Genomic DNA, 17,257 nt, shown 5'->3' with positions numbered 1-17,257 from the left:
ATGCTTACTCCTCCTAGGCACCAGATCCCACCTCTGGTGTGTGCAGGGGTCCGTGTTTGCCCAACTCTCTTTTTTGTATTGCTTATAGGATTATGAGACTGATCACTGTTCGTTATCTTCACCTTTCATACCATCAAACTAGACAATGATTCCTTATATCTATATTTGAAATGAAAATGAAGATGTGATTGATTGTATATTGTTTAATACCCCGCTCGAAAATCTTTCACTCATGGAAACCATAAAAAAGATATGAAAATACTACCTAATAGAAATTGAAATACTCGTGGCATTCCATCTTAATTTCCATATATTTACATTCACTCAATCTTTTCTCTTATATTTCTTTTGAAATTGGCATTACTTTATCATGCAATTATACATGTTTGTTGCAATTAAGTTCGATCCGGTTTTCTACTACCTGTCTGCAAAATTATTACCAAATATGGAGTGTCATCAAGGTCAAAGGATACATTGGCTGTTCCATTCAATGTAACAAATGAGTCAACCATATGATATGTGAGATCTTAATTCAAGTTTATAATTTTAGATAATACATAAAAATATAAACAATAAAATATTTTCCTTTGTTGATTCATCGGGTGATGAAGGTAGCAATCATTGCAGAAAAAAAATTGTATAACCGGCTTATGGTAAAATAGTCCCAGCTCAATGACCTTTCATTTTGCATGACCTAAGAAGTTTCATCCAGTTGTAAGTTGCGGGGACACACTGGAGCTTCAAAGGGTTATCGCAAAGAAAATAGATGAAAATTTAAATATATACTTTATTTTCCAATGCCTTTGTCTGGAATAACATTACAAAAAAGGGTATTGTCTTCATTTTCTCATCAAGCTACTTGCCGGATTAATATTACCACCATGCACTTCCGCGATAGGACCCCCTCTCCCAAGTTTATTTGATAGCTTTTATTTCCTTTTTTGTATAAAAGAAGATTACTTTGACTAGATATAAGATAAAGAAACATGATATGATTATATTAATCTGCTGGACGCCGTTGCACGAAGGTTACTTAACTTTAACCGAATAACTTGGGCATTCATATAGTGTTAAACTTCACCAACCTTTGTGCAACTGCCCCCTGGTTATAAAGTCCTCCAAACGATGTAACATGGCTGTATGGCTTTTTCTAAGTATGTACTATCCCCCACATGATTAACTCCCTTACAAACCCAGTTTGTAGGTCCCAACATTCTCTCATCCTTTCTGAACATCCCAGGTCTCTGTCAGTCCCGATTCTAGAGTTATGAAAGTTCTTATAATCATAAGATATGATATAAAAGTCATGAGATATGAGATAAAAGTCATTGGAGTCACTTAACCTTGATACTAATTTGTACGTCCTGAAATCCTCTCATCATTCCAATTGATACCAATTTTATGATTTAAGGCCTAGAGGTCAAGGGTACTGGAATCACTTAACCTTAATACAAGTTGGGAGATTTTGAGGAAACTGACCGACGATAACACGATAAAACACTGGACAGATATTACTTAAATAAACCAATTTGCATTGAAATCCGAATTCCTTATGTATCGTACTTGTATACTTTTACACATGTAGTCGACGCATTTCGGAAACTACCCATATGTCGTTTCGATATATTACAGTGAAATCAAACTAAAAGAAACCACAGTCTTCTGTATCTGCTTCATATTTTTTCAACGGTAAACTAACACTACAACTTTATGTTAAACGAGATGACTTTAGTTTCTCCGTTAAATTGTCAACTTGGAAATAACGTTGTCATTGGATCGCATACTGTCTGACGTGTTTTATATGTCAGTTGTTAGGCCTTCCTATGCATATACCAATTTTGGCCACGGAATACTCCGTTTACCTGGTAGAGATATACTATATAGGACTGATGGTGGGAGTGGCCGGTCGAAAGGAGACACTTGTCCTCGTAGAAACCTAATTCCATCTCTGGTATGTCCAGGGGTTCGTGGAACTTACCCGTTTCATACGTTAGTATTCTTTGTAGTATGTGTGAGATTGATCATTGTTCGTTATCGTCACTTATTCCTTTACATCTAATTCTGCGACAGGTTTCATGATCATGGTATTGTTTCATATTCTATCCATCTAAAGAAAATTTATGCACCAAAGCTCATTTATTTATGATATTTATCATAAATCAGAGACGGCAATACATTGCAAAAAGACAAAACTAAATTACACCGATATCATACAGATTTTGGAATTTGAATTGTATGCCAATTCGCTGTACATGGACACAGCAAGTTGCCGTATAGCAAACTATTATTGTCTATAACAATTCGCCGTACACCGGACAGAAATTAATATTGCTAATTTCTTTAATAGATTTAACGATTATTGACTAAAACTGGTTTCAATTTACATATTGTACCATATTCTGACGATTCATTCAGGGAAACAGAGAAATAAATTCATTAAAGTGGTAAATGAGTCGTAAACAGAGGACGACTCCTCTGTTTTACAGGTACCAGGCGCTTGATTTTAAGATATAAAACCAAATCCACGTCATTTCGTGTAAGTTTTAAGACATTGACAGTAAGTCTGTACATCGCCGAAACATTCCAACAAGTGGTAGCATCAGCAAATGTATAAAAAGTGGTTTTAAAAGAAGTAATTCCCATCTTGGTGTGTTATTACATCAAACATCCTCGCTTCGACTGCTAACAATATCCGGTGTCGGTGATGTACGGTGGATACGGCACGGTATGTAACAACGAGACGGTATGCCCTCTGTTATGAAATAGATGGGTAGGTGCGTTAAGGTTGAGTGTCTATATGCAAGGTGAAGATAACGAACAGTGACCAATCTCATGACTCCTATAAGCAATACAAAATAGATAGTTGGGCAAACACGGACCCCTGGACACACCAGAGGTGGGATCAGGTGCCTAGGAGGAGTACGCATCCCCTGTTGACCGGTCACACCCGCTGTGAGCCCTATATCCTGATCAGGTAAACGGAGTTATCCGCAGTCAAAATCAGTGTGCCAAGAACGGCTTAACAATCGGTATGAAACACGTCAGACAGCATTTGACCCAATGCAAGGTTGTATTGACGAACTAGATCGTTATAACGACCATAGAATTTGCGAAATGCTGACTTCAATCGAGACTGTTGAAATCCCTGTACCATCAACTTGTTTGTCAGTAGCTTACCTCGATTTAAAAACTGACTATACCCAGAACAAGTTCTTGCATATCGAATCAGTTGAGATATATAAACACCATATGCAAGTGATAATGAAATATTGCTACACAAATATGGGAAGTTGACGATGGAGAAGCTGAAATCATCCCGTTTGTCATACAGTTGAGTTGTCATTTTGCCGTTAATGTCTACTTTCAATAAAATATCTAAGTATGAAGCAGAAGTGGACGACTCTGTGGTGTCCTTTATTTCGAGCTCACAGGGATATATCAAATCGACATATGAACGAAAGCTTTCATTGTTAATAGACAAAACGTCATCGATATAACTTAAAGTCGAATGAAAATCGTTACTGTTAATATAATACGTCGTCGATATATCTAAATGTCGAATTGAAGGTCACAGCGAGAGATTTTTTTTTCTCACGTAGAAGTTTTTGAATAAATTCTGCTTCATATGAATATAAAAACAGGCCAGATAACAAAGGAGCACAATTCGTGCCCATGAGAATTCCAACAGACTGTTGGAAGACCTGATCACCAAAGACCACGAAGATATTGTCAATGAGGAACTCTAGCATATTTTTTATTTCAACTTCAGAGTACTTGTGCGTGGAATCAGAGTGGTGTTTAACAAAGTAAGTTTTTGAATGACTGATCACTAGATATGAATATTTCCGTTTTTGTTGAAGAAGCAACTGTCTATGATGTCAAAAAGTCTAGTCTTTAATTTATCGTATATATATATATATATATATATATATATATATATATATATATATATACACACACAAGTACGTTATAGCCAACCATATTATTTGTTGGAAATATAGATTTGCGAATGTAGAGTGTTATATATAATCCATTCTTATTTTTGCGAATCTAGGGTGTTTAAATCAAACACAAAAACCCATTCTTATTTTTCGCGAATCTGGAGGGATATAATCGAACAAAGAAAACTCCATTCTTATTTTTCGCGAATGAGGGGATGTTACTTATAATCGAAAACAGAATACATCATATTTTCGGAAAAGCAGCGTGTCATAATCAAACGCGGAACACTCAAATCTTATTTTCGCGAGGGGGGTTGGGATCAAACAGAAAACCCCAACTTTATTCAGAATTGTTTGTTTTCAGTTGGAATGTGGTTAGATGAAAATCTTGTTATTTTGAAATTAATTTGAAAGGGGCACTTCTCCTATATGTTAAAAAGGTATTTTCAGTCACCTTGGATCAACCTTTGCGAACCCATATTTGGACTTTGAAGGTAGATTTACGGATTCTAGAATCCGGATGATTAGTAAGTATTCGTTACCTAAAGTCAGACTGTAAAACAGTAAACACGAACTGAAAAACTTTTGAACTGACTATAAAGTTTGTAAAACACATGAGGTCTAAATTATCAGCGTGCTCAATCTGCATGCAATACGCGTAGTCCATAGCCAGCAATCGGATTACAGTTGCAAGGCAAAGATCACGACTGTGCATACTTTACCAATCTCGTGTAAAGCTTTACAGTTAGAATTCTTAAAAATCGTAACAGATCCGCTTAAAATGTTTGCTTTATCGTCAGTTTAAGAGTTTTTCGTGTATATTGTATTCAACTGTTCTAGTCCAACTTTAAATAGGGACAATGTTTGGACTTCAAGTAGCCAAATTGAAAATAAAACGAGCACTATGGATTCTTTTTGTTTCCCCGTCTTGCCTCGTGGTCATCCCGTCACAAATACCTTTGTTAGTGCGTGCCTTTGTAACACTAGGAGATATAGTCATCAAATAGAATAAACTACGTTTTTACATGTACATGAAGTTAACAACTGTACACCTGAACACGCCGGCATATTTCTTGAAGTGGAGCGGAATCTCGGATCAACCACCTACCCAGACCAATGGATCCCAACGCTGTACGTGGCAACCCAGTTGACATGGCGCTCGCCTTATGAGGAAGAGAATGTTGTGGGTTAAACCTCAACTGTCATACAACCCCCCCCCCCTTCCCGAATCTACATTTTCCCGGCATGGGCGAAATAAAATAAGGAAGTCATTAGCATAAACTCAACATTGTTTGAAATTAGATGCTGTCATTACAGGTGCATTCATGTTTCTGCGAATGCAGTTGTCTTCAAATTTACTGCTATTTTCTCCTAAGAAACTGTAAATTTGTGTGTTTGTAAAAATAAATCACGGCTTCGAGGTTGTACAATTGTTACCCAAACACCTCCAAATATTCTAGACCAGTAAACACTATTCATTCGATCTACATGCAATCCAGAATTTGTCCCAAATACTAGTAATAATAAACCTCTTTGGCTTTCCTGACGGTGTTGTGGAGCTGTCTTACTTAAGTTTTATTACAAATACATAATATCGCTTGTCCCCCCCCCCCCCCCCCCCCCCCCCCCCCCTGTGCAAACATTTCGAGAAACATGCCTACTCTGAAGAAGGGCATAGTATTTACATCATTTCACTTTCAGAACTAAAGCAGTTTATATTGCAAAAGGACTCCGATTCATAGGTTTAGTGTTTATTCCATTCAAGAAAAAATCTGAACACAGCCTTAAACAACAGTGTCAATCTGTGATTGACAGGTCAATGAAATTGTACTAAAATGTATCACAATAAATCTTTACAATCAATTGATTGAAAAACAGTATTGAAAAACAGTATATCATGAGCACTCTAATGAAAATCTTAACAAAGTTGTACATCTATACAAAAAGGAGGTACAATTTTTTTTTGGACTTAATCAACATCAAGATCAAACATTATGGCATTGGAGAAGGAGAATGCACACTGAGTCCGGTGGTCCTGATTGGTTAGGTCATCTGGGGCCGTGGACACAGGGTCGGGTTTAGGCTTCTCCTCCCAGCTGAGGGAAGACTCCACCTTATCACCTGCCTTTTCAGAGGAATCTCCAGGCCCATCAAGCCCACTCTCCACACCAGAATCTTCACCACTCTGCTTGGCAGATGTGGTGGATGATCCATCTAGCTGCTCTATGAATTTTGATTGCTTAGAATCACCTAGATCTGCCGGTTTAGTCCGATAATCTAATGGTTTGTCTTTGATTATCACATGAACTTCCTCTTCTTTCCTACCACTTTCATTTTCCATTTCATTTTCTCCACCATCATCATCACTATCATTGTACTGCTCTGGCTTAGCCATGGACAACTTCTCTTTGATAGTTTTCACCAGCTTGCTTTCGACACACTCCGAGGCCTCACTAGACGTCTTTATCACAGTTGAGACAATTTCCTCTTCATTTTCTTCTTGCTCTCCTCCACTGTGACTTGATTGCACCTCCTCTAAGTCTACCTCTGTGTCCTTCCCATCATTCCTGTGTTCCTCCTCTTCCTGCAGATTGCTGTCTAGGATCTTCAACTCTTCTTCCACATCCTGCTTCACTTCCAATTCTTCTCCGCTGGATGTACCTTCTACAAAATATAACACAGCTATGAAACTTGGATAAATTATTTCAAATTTATCAATTACTTGTGATTATGGATGTCAACGAGTACTCAACTATCACTCAGTCATACCAATCATCAACTAATTTTTTCATAGTCGAGTAAAATTGACACTCCTATTTGTGATAAATATTTTGATACAAACAACTTAGATTCTCTTCGACTTGAGTGCAAATGAAAGTTTGACTAAAGCGATGGTATTCATAAAACCTTAAATTTTCAAATGCCACATTGGCCACAAAACTGTCAATATGAATTGTTACCGACCTGATCCCCCACTGTTTACACGCTGGCGGCCACCTTTCTTTTCCTCTCTTTTCCTGTTTCTGCGACGCTTGCTTTTCAGAGCTGTAGTCATAGAAGTAACAGCTGCCCCTGTGCGGAACGTTGCCTGGTCGATGCGGTCGTTAAACTTGACAGATTTCTTGAATCCAAACAGTTCTTCTCGCGGACTGCTGGGACTGCAGCTGCTGTTGGAGCTGATCAAATCTTCACTGGACTCCGATATTGAACGCTGCTTTAAAATTCCATGCAAATTGGGGGTTTCTTGATCATAAACAACCTGTAGTTAAAAGATATCTTAGTGATAATGAAGATTTAAAGATATATAATACAGCTTTCAAAGACATTTGTGACATCAGAAAATAGTTTTATCTAAATAATTTACTAAGTTAACTTTCTGAAAATTTGCATGTCATAAAATTTTTATCAAAAGAGCACATTGATGGTAATGCAGAAATGTTACAATTTATGGTAAATTGTGTTACCTCTCTCAAATAAATGGTTTAATATTATAACTGAATATAAGAAAGTCTGATCAGCTCTAAGGAAAATAGATTGTGTTCTGTACCTCAATGTCTTCTGACGGTGGGCCTCGATCAGCTGTATTTAACTCCTCAGTCTCAGAATCGGTCAGCGGGGTGACAGTCCTTGATCCTGATAGTGACACTGGCTGTTTGTTTACATGTTGCTGCTTATTCTTCTGAAGTGAAATGACATTGCTGATTAGACAGACAATATCATTGAAACAGCTCTGTGAAGGAGTACTACTACTCTCTCTCTTTCAGATAGTCACACTTAAAATAGGTTTATCAAATAACCTTTCCTCTTCATGCATGCATCAAAATAACCTACAAATTTTTACTGTATATATAATATTTAGCAGAACTTCATGGATCAGATTCAATACCTTGATTTTTATCGCCAGTTTCTTTTTATTCATCTCAGTCACAACAACTGAAGCTGTGGTTTCAGACTGATCGTCCGCTTCTGTTTCTGCTGTCAGTTGATTCAACTCCGCCTGCAGATTTTTTTCTGTCACGAACAAGTACTCCTACAAAAATAAATGGAGGTACTGAGACGACTTCACAATGCATAAATCTACATTTATATCTTATCAAGGATACATGCAAATATCATTTTGAAAAAGTGTGTCCTTGTTGTTTAAGACATTAAAATATGATGTTTTGGGGTTGGTGTTTGTTTGCATTTGTTAGCTTATAGAAGTTTTGTTAACAGGACTACAGACAGCATTACCCCCATTAAAAAAACAACAACAAGAGGCCCATGGGCCACATCGCTCACCTGAGTCACCTTGGTCCATATCAGAAGACTTTCTATATATATTTGCATGTAAAACCGTAGTCCTTATTATGGCCCCAACCTACCCCTGGAGGCCATAGGTTTTGCAAACTTGAATCTACACTATGTCAGAAAGCTTTCATATAAATGTGAACTTCTTTGGCCCAATGGTTCACGAGAAGAAGATATTTGAAGATTTTTCCTATATATTTGTATGTAAAACTTTGATCCCCCCTTGTGGCCCCATCCTACCCCCAGGGGCCATGATTTGAACAAACTTGAATCTGCACTATATCAGAAAGCTTTCATGTAAATATCAGCTTTTCTGGCTCAGTGGTTCTTGAGAAGAAGATTTTTTTTTAAAAATTTCCTATATATTTGTATGTAAAACTTTGATTCCCTATTGTGGCCCCATCCTACAACAGGGGGCCATGATTTGAACAAACTTTACTCTGCTCTATGTTAGGAAGCTGTTCATGTGAATATCAGCTTTTCTGGCTCAGTGGTTCTTGAGAAGAAGATTTTTTAATGACCCTACCCTATTTTTACCTTTTCTTGATTATCTCCCCTTGGAAGGTGGCCTGGCCATTTATCTTAACAATTTAGAATTCCCTTTACCTAAGGATGCTTTGTGCCAACTTTGGTTGAAATTGGCCCAGTGGTTTTTGAGAAGAAGTTAAAAATGTTAAAAGTTTACAGACAGACGGAGGGACGCCGGAATACGGGTGATCAAAAAAGCTCACTTGAGCTTTTAGCTCAGGTGAGCTAAAAATCATAAATTCTGTCAATCATCTCTTAACAATAATCCAATTTGAGTTGAGATTTCATCTGTTTGTATTTATTTGTTTGACTAGTTTGCTTTCTCTGGATAACAATTCTTGTTACTAAAAACTGCTCTCTTATTGTAGCCAAGCTAGCATGTCCATCAAAATAGTAGACCTATTCCCCATTAAAAATTTGATGGATTTTACATGTATCTTATCCCCTGTGCTTCCTAAACGAACGAGTTGTTAAATTCTCAACAGATAAAACCATAATACTATAATGTATCGGTGTAATTAAACGAATTGAAGAGAATATAGGGAATTCATGCAATATGAATAATCAAGTGCTTTAACAACAGCGCAGATCAGAGTAGGGGGCTACATGCATGAATTCATAAAAAATTTCAACCAGAAAATTCCAAAGGAAACACAAGTTCCGGAAATTGTGATTTTATATTGCATTGCTTTAGATTCTACTATTGTAAATTAATAAAAAGCAGTTTTACAAATATACACCATCTCAACTTGTTGGATGAAGCAATGTATACAATCACAGTATGAAACATGTAATCTGATTTGCGGAGTATATTAATTCCAGATTATTTAGCACGACTTGATCTACATTTAACCTTCCTGCACAAGTAGGTCAAGCAGCTGACTCAACGAAAACATAATGATGCAACAGAAAGTCCGATCCTTTAAAATAAAAGTAGACCATTCATTTATATTCCATAAAGAAAACTCCTGTTAATTAATAACTGTATATCTATTAAGTCAAATCAAAATCGTTAATTGCTGGTAATCGCAGAGAATGCAATGGAAGAACGCCCATGTGCTTACCTCAAGAGAAAAGAAAATGCGCTTGATGACAGCTTGTAAATCAAAGTCTAAACGATGCTGGAATCTTATTAGATTAAATATATCAATCCCTAATGAGTGAAAACCCGTCCTTTGTGCAGTATCTATTGGAACTCCGGCGAGCTGTAGGCCTATTTCGTCAAGACGCTGATCGACCGAAAAGTCGTTTGAGCATGCCCGTCACCGTTATCGAAGTGAAGGTCAAGGAGAAGACGGCTGTTTTGTATTTATATTACAAACAGAGACACCACGTGCTGATGGACAATTGACGTTGACAGCAATCAATGGTCTAGCCAGAAGTTTTAAATACCATGACCTCTCAAACACATAAAAGCCTAAGCCTGGGAAATCATGTGGACCTTCCTCATTGGTCGTCTTTAAATAGACAGAATTTTCTAGATCTTTCTCCTCTCATTACTGATGAAATATACAGTATCTATATTGTTAATGACAAGGGTTGAGAGAGAATAAACGAGAGAGAGAGAGAGAGAGAGAGAGAGAGAGAGAGAGAGAGAGAGAATGAACGAGAGAGAGAGAGAGAGAGAGAGAGAGAGAGAGAGAATCTAGCTAGCTAAAGAAATAGTGACCATTTCATTGCATAAAATATATATTGTGGCTGTTTAGTGTCATTATGTAGTGTATATGATGTAGGAAAGACCCCTTAATTAATTGAAATATATCCATGGTAGTTAAAAGTCTAATTAAAATTAGCCCATTTTGTTACACCCTACTATAGCTAGGTATAAGAAATATTTAATGCAATGACTTAAATTTTAATCAAACAGGGGTTAAGTTACAAAAATCATAATATGGATTGTATACCCAACAGCTGATGATGTCTCAATATGAGTGAAATTTTAAGAAAAATAGCATTTTACACATAATTAATTTTTTTCTGGATTGGTATACGGAGAAAACAATTGGATCAGTTTCATCAGAATAAGATGAATTTCTAACATGCACACATACTTTTTTAAAATGTACCCTTACCCATGCCAAGGTAAAAGTCCTAAAAACTGCAAACACTAAAGTCAGGATATATCCATAGAATTGTCGTAAACACATAAAATGATCTACACCACTCGGGTCACCAGCTCTTAACTTATTCACTGACATCATAAACTAAATCCCTCAGCTCAAGCTACCAATATAAGTTATAATAATATGCTATGTTGTGTTTGTCTCAGTATACAATGTTCATGTAGATTTCTTGCTTCCTGTTTCCCATGCAGATAATATCTTTATACATCTCTCTTGTTATTTATAGGTTATTTATAGGTACTGTTGCATGGGGTCAAATTGCATGCATCCATAATTCTGTGTATTATGCAAGTTCATATTTTTAATTTAAAATACAAGCTTTTTTATATGAAGTAATTGCATGTCTATACAAGTATGCAGTCACGTCTGTTTTGTTGTATTATCATTGAATTTATAGTATTTTAAGCAAGTAAGTGATTTATTTCCAATTTTGGGCCCAGTGGGCATATATTTTAGAATACAAAGTTCATATATATACATAAATCATAAAAGAGTTATACGACCTTAAAATATGAATTTAGTTGTATCTTAAGGCAATTTTGAATACTATGTATTGATAACAAACACTTTTGGACAACTTAAAAATTTCCATTGTGCTCTATTTAATCATTAATAACAATCAAGCTTTTTGGTATTACTCCAGTAGAGTTTTTTTTTTTAATTTATTGATAATCCTTCTAGAAGTTTCTCAAGCCCAGTATAATGCAATAATGACATCAACTTACTAGAGAGATGTAGTAGAATTAAATGGTTTGTTCTATAAATAAGAACCTAGGTCCTTTCTCTCATTAAAACTTTCTGCATTTTTCAATAATTGTATCTTAAATACAGAACTAAGAGTTGCACCCCCCCCCCCCCCACTTTTGTTTGTAATGAAAAGTCTGAACTTAATCAAAGAGAGAGTAATCTGTGTCCTATGGACCCCCCCCCCCCCCCCCCCCCCCGAAACAGAAAAAGTACCAATAGCTTCAACATTCCCCTTAATCTTTGAAAATTTTCTGATTTGAACTCTGCAATGGTGTGTTTATGATATTGATTAAGATAAGGCCAGTTAAAGACTTGCTTCAAAATTTGTCTCGATATTTCATTTGCTATTTAAAAGGAAGGAGGTGGGGGTGGGTTCAGCATACATGACATGATATCTATAAATATACAAAACTCCTAACAGCTTAGAAATAATGTTTGAATTAGGATTTTTTGGTTTGGACTAATTAATACTTTAACAGTCAATCCCCATGGTTAGTATGCTTATTTTGTGTAGAAAGGTGCATATTTGTGTGTGAAAAAGTTTACCTGAAGTTCATCTTGATTGCTGCCTGCATAGAATTTATTCCAGTCTCTTCTGGCCTTCTTTGCCTTCAGGATGGTCAACACAACATTGGTTTCATTCACATCTGTTGTGCAATGCTCCGGCACAATTTCGCAACCTTCCTCAAACTTGGCAATGAACCGATAATGTACAGGAAAACCTCCTGATCCCAGTGACAAAAACTGAACTTGGCAACAGCATGGAGAGAGATAAGTTATGGACACCGAGTCTGTTGTGACATTCCAAACATTTAAAACAAAAGACACAGCCTCAGGGTCCTGGCTGAAAGTAAAGTCAGGAAATCCATAGGCAATTTTGGGAAGAGGGGGCTCTGATTGAAAAGTGGATGTTAGAGGTTCTGATTTGGGGGATTCAGTATCAAATAATATATGAGTCTCTTCCACAGTATCAATTTCTTCTAAATCTGGTAGATCATCAAGCTGTGGAATTTCTTCTATGAGTTTTTGAGGTTCTTCTTGATGGTTTAGGAAAACTTGTTCTTCTTGAGTTTCTACATCTCTAGTTCCAGAAAATGGCATCTCAACTTGTTCTCCTGGTAACACTGGTAAGGTTACAATCAAATAGTGTTTTGCTTTGTCAAATTTGGCAGAACCTTGCTCATCATCCACAGGGTAAGGCAGATTTATGTCTAACTTGTACTTTGCTGGGTTTTCTGATGACAAAGATAGTCTTTTTTCAAAGACATCAAGATTCACCTGCTTTGCTGAGTTTAACAGTGGTAACTCAATCTTGACTTCTAACTCATTTGGTCTAGTACTGGTCTTGGCATCTGGTGCATTTCGATACTCCTGCAAGTCGATATTGGACCTATGTGTAATGGAATATTTTGGCTCAGATGGTCCATCTCTTTTCTCTTGAACCTGGGGTTTAGTTTTCTGAGATTCTAGATTCTTCTTATTTTTCACTGTCTCTTGCATCTCTTTACTTTTTTCAGCACTTGTCTTATTATCGTATGGGTAGGGAAGATTCTTCAGAATACTGTCAGCATCTTCATCAGACGTTTCAGTTGGTTGGTCAGATTTTGTTCGAATGACGGTTGCAACAGGGATACCTTTGTATTTCATTTTCATGGGTTTCAAATTCTTTCGGTCAATTTTTACCCCAAACTGGTTTTCAATTCCTTCAATAGCAGTGTCCTCAATAAGCTTCATGAAGCGTGGATTCTCTCCCATTCGGTATGTATCTGGATGGAAAACAACATCAAAAACTTTGCATTTCCCACCAGATTTAACAATATCATCTCGAGGCGGAGAAAATGAGTGAGGAATTTGCCAGTGTAGTCCTTTACGGCCATTGGAATCGACTTGAGGTTTGGAGCGTGGAGTCTCAATTTTGTCATTCATACAGATATTAACGAAGGCCTTCGTGTCACCGTCGACACTCGTTTTGATGCAATGCCCAGGCTCTGGATTAACAAACTGGACGTTCATCCCTCGTTCATTCTCCATTTGTGCGATCTCTTCCTCATATTTTTTCCTGTTCTCAGGGTCAGATATTTCTTCTGCGTATTCCACAAAGAGTTTCCTAAACTCTTCATTCTTAAGAGCTTCCCCAATACGTTTAACTTCATCTGATGAAAGATTCAGATCATCCATTTTCTTACTGGACGCCATAGTTGTTTGGACATGCATGTACCTTGGCGACTTAATCTGGGTATTTTAAACGCTTTACAATAATATTATTCCCGGAAATAACGGATAATCAGCAACGTGCCCGTTGCAAGGCTTAACGCAATAAATTTCAGTATTTAATAATTTATCTGACCATATGTATTACATTTGAAAATTGTCTGACGATATGCATTACTTGAACTTTAAGTCGTCTATATATATATGAAAATGTTGTTTCAGCAATCTGCCCTTTTGTTTGGAGTGTTGCCCCTCTCGTCCAATCAAATTGAAGAAAACGGAATACTTCGGTTGTTACCTGTATTATCTAAGCAGGAAAGCGAAAGTTACCGAAGGTCTTGACACAGGATCCGGCAGAAATTGGTTGCATCTAGTTAAAAGAAGTAGTGCAATTTTCAACAAAGTAAAGAATGGCAAGTAGTCTACTGAGACTAGGACACCTGAAAAATGTAAGTGCATTAGTCGTGCGAGACATATAGAGCTAGTTAATGCTTAGTTTCAAACTTTTCTTTTCCTGCCGTAGAACTAGAAGTAAGTTGGAATCCAACTTGGAGGTCACTCAACTTTAGCTTTATAAAACACATGAGACTAGTACATGAGTACCCACTTAATTAAGTAACTGTACATTTTATCATATCATGATGCCACAATGAAATAAGAGTAGGTATTGTCTCTGGACGACGGTCCTAAGGTATACTCTAATCGAAGTGAACATTTCTGCGCTTTGGTAAATTTCCATCCATGGATGCAGTTGTTGACGAATGCAAATTATTTATGTTGTCATTGTTCTGTTACATGTAATGTTGCTCACTACTGAATCAAGAGTATATGCTATACTATATGTTTAGGAATAACTTGCTGTATGTTGATATATTTTTATTTTTAGGTTTCGGCCCTAAAGGGTTTGAACAGACTTTATTCCACAAGTTCAGCGGTAAGACACATGCGTAGTTGCTTGCATCTATTAACAAGATATTTATGTGAAGCAATATGCCACAAATTCATATAAGACAAAAATTTTGTCCTTGACCATGACCTCTAACAGGTCCAGTCCAAAGACTATTTCTACCTACATAGCTACTTATAGCTACCTAGGTATTTAAACCTACTACAGGTAGCTATTTTTACCTACTTTTTCCTTTACTTGCACTTCGTGGCCAAACGCAGGAATGGCGCATTATGGTATGTACCAAATTCCTTGATCCACTTACACTGACGATGAATACCACGAAAACATTGGACAAAAAATTAATATATTCTAATTTTTAACCTTTCAAATTTGCATCAATATAACTACACCCAGTTCCATATTCTAGGAGCTTAGGATCAAAGCTACATGATAAGAAGTCGAATGAAACAATAACCCGTGTTTTCCAACGATGAGGTTAAAGTTGCTGGCAGACTATCAGAAAGCAGATAGACATATAATAAAACTATATCATATGACACACACACAGCATGAAATGTTTAAACATTAAAAAAAACCACCAGAGCAAAGTTGTTTGACAACACATGAAAAGTTTTGATCCAGGTAGATATTTACATGTGTAATAGGAAGGGAGGAGATATAATGGACCACACTGGGATTCAATGCAGGCTCCTTGAATCCCTAGTCAGTTCTGTCAACTGAGGTATTTGGCCACTAGCGATCAAACCCATCTGACCACAACACATGTATCTCATGACATATGTGAAATGTACAGGAGATGCTCTAAAACTGAAAATTCCCATGCTCAGTGTTATTAAGATGTTTCAAGCATAAAGAAAAAATAAGAGAAATTTTATTATTGTATTTTGCAATGTCAAATTTGTTTTATGTGTGTGATAACACTGGCGGATTTAGAGGGGACATACCCCCCCCCCCCCTTAAAAATTTCAAAGTTTAGGTTACAAATCAGTGCATACTATTAAAAGAAGGAAAATCAAATCATATACAGTGCTCCAATGGCGAATTTTTTTCAAAAATGGCGGAAAAAAATTGAAAGTGGCGAAAATCCCTTTTTGCAATTAATTGTATTTTAAATCCTTTGTCAGTGACGCATTATCGCCTGTTAGTTTATGCAGTCAAAATCTGTTTATTCAGTCAACGCGTGCGGCCGGAAATCTCGCGTCGCTCCAGTGCACACAGAGCTGGTCACAGCCTCAGGTAATTTATGGCTGCAAAAAAGTCGGTGATTATGTAATAAAGTACATTGGACAGCTGTTTACCCTGCTGTGGTCATTTGTTTAACATTTAAAGTCTTATTCACTATCGTGTTATCATCTCCACATTAATGACAATTCTTAACCAGAGAACCGACCGGAAATTAAATTGGCCGTATTATTGTGTATAATGTATATATGAATACATCAATTGTTTGTTTTTGTGGCCAAACTCGTTGATTACAAGATTTTGATGTGTTTGATTTTAGTTCGAATATTTCATAAACAATGTGGTCGGTCACCATTGATATGGACATCGCAATTTTAGTAAATAATTTTCTTTTAAGTTTGGTGCGCAACAGTATAAGAATGCTAATCTCATAAGACTATGCACCCCATTCTATTTTGACACTAACTTGTAGCTTCTGACCCTAGTCAGTCAAAAATTAAAAAAATAACTATGTTTGGCTTTACAGTCAACCCCACCTGCTCAAACATCTGATTCTGTCTAAATTGCAAAATCTTCCATCAAAAACGGAAATTTAATTGGGAATCGTTGAGATACGACTCTAAATTGGGCTTGATGTTTTGTGACATCTGCATTTCGGGCAATGTACACAATGTTTTCACTGGGGGGTGTAGCATCATGAAGTTTATATTTATATGATTTATTATCTGAATTTTGATTTCCATAATAGAATTTATCAAACAAATCAACTTCTTATTATTTCAGAAAGAAGTGTTTAGGTATGGTAGCTGGATATGATTAAGTAATTCAACTGATTCAAAATGCTAAAATAAGTGTAATGAATAAAATGATATTTATTATGATGGAAATAATTGTAAAGCATGTGATTATTTGTGCCATGCCACTCCCCGAAAAAGTGGCGAAAGGGAATTCTGGTCCAGTGGGAGCACTGATCATATGTAATAAAAAAAATTATATCTTGCTCTAATATTGTACAGACATAAACGAATTACTGTATAGAGATTCCTAGTTGATTATATTTTTTCCAATAGAATACTAGTATGCGTTTATTGAGAATGGTTTATATATACCTTGGTTTACTTTTTTGCAGACACTCCCTTCCTCCCCAAAATCATGCATCAATATTTTATTTGCTATTATGAATTTTTAAAAAAAATCTACTTCTTATTTCATAAATGAGAATCATCTTGATGCAAGAGGCGTAACATGTGATGAAAAGGTGCAGGGGGGGGGGGGGGGGGGGGGGATCCCCCTCCCCCCTTTTTGTGGACCAAAAAAAAAATGGA

At 36.5% G+C, this 17,257-nt stretch overlaps 2 protein-coding genes across 3 annotated transcripts in view; one reads left to right on the top strand and one right to left on the bottom strand.

Moving 5' to 3' along the window:
• Positions 1-5,676: 5,676 nt before the first annotated feature.
• On the bottom strand, positions 5,677-14,008 carry LOC125649796 (protein kintoun-like). Of its 2 annotated transcripts, none has more exons than XM_048877586.2 (5): positions 12,176-14,008; positions 7,828-7,971; positions 7,489-7,620; positions 6,906-7,200; positions 5,677-6,605 (listed from the first exon to the last, which is right to left on the bottom strand). In XM_048877586.2, exons 1-5 carry the CDS (start codon positions 13,841-13,843, stop codon positions 5,911-5,913), a joined length of 2,934 nt encoding a protein of 977 aa, XP_048733543.2. In that variant the 5' UTR covers positions 13,844-14,008; the 3' UTR covers positions 5,677-5,910. The 2 variants fall into 2 exon arrangements, with proteins under 2 accessions (XP_048733543.2, XP_056021142.1); XM_056165167.1 differs by having other exon boundaries at positions 7,489-7,617.
• The window catches only part of LOC125649806 (probable methylmalonate-semialdehyde dehydrogenase [acylating], mitochondrial), a 22,587-nt gene continuing 15,572 nt past the window's right edge, over positions 10,243-17,257 (top strand). Inside the window, exons 1-3 of the mRNA XM_056165182.1 lie at positions 10,243-10,273; positions 14,063-14,289; positions 14,727-14,774. Coding sequence (XP_056021157.1) covers positions 14,251-14,289; positions 14,727-14,774 — 87 coding nt within the window. The 5' untranslated portion in view covers positions 10,243-10,273; positions 14,063-14,250. The remainder of the gene's footprint in view (positions 10,274-14,062; positions 14,290-14,726; positions 14,775-17,257) is intronic.

This window comes from Ostrea edulis, chromosome 5 (assembly GCF_947568905.1).
Source record: "Ostrea edulis chromosome 5, xbOstEdul1.1, whole genome shotgun sequence".
Taxonomy (NCBI): Eukaryota; Metazoa; Mollusca; class Bivalvia; order Ostreida; family Ostreidae; genus Ostrea; species Ostrea edulis.
This window is presented reverse-complemented; position numbering and strand designations above follow the sequence as displayed.

Coding starts and splice junctions, on each gene's coding strand:
- LOC125649796 (XM_048877586.2), bottom strand. CDS start 13,843: ATGCATGTCCAAACAACTATGGCGTCCAGTAAGAAAATGGATGATCTG. Junction 7,201..7,488: donor CACCGTCAGAAGACATTGAG/GTACAGAACACA, acceptor TTTTAACTACAG/GTTGTTTATGATCAAGAAAC. Junction 6,606..6,905: donor TGTAAACAGTGGGGGATCAG/GTCGGTAACAAT, acceptor TATATTTTGTAG/AAGGTACATCCAGCGGAGAA.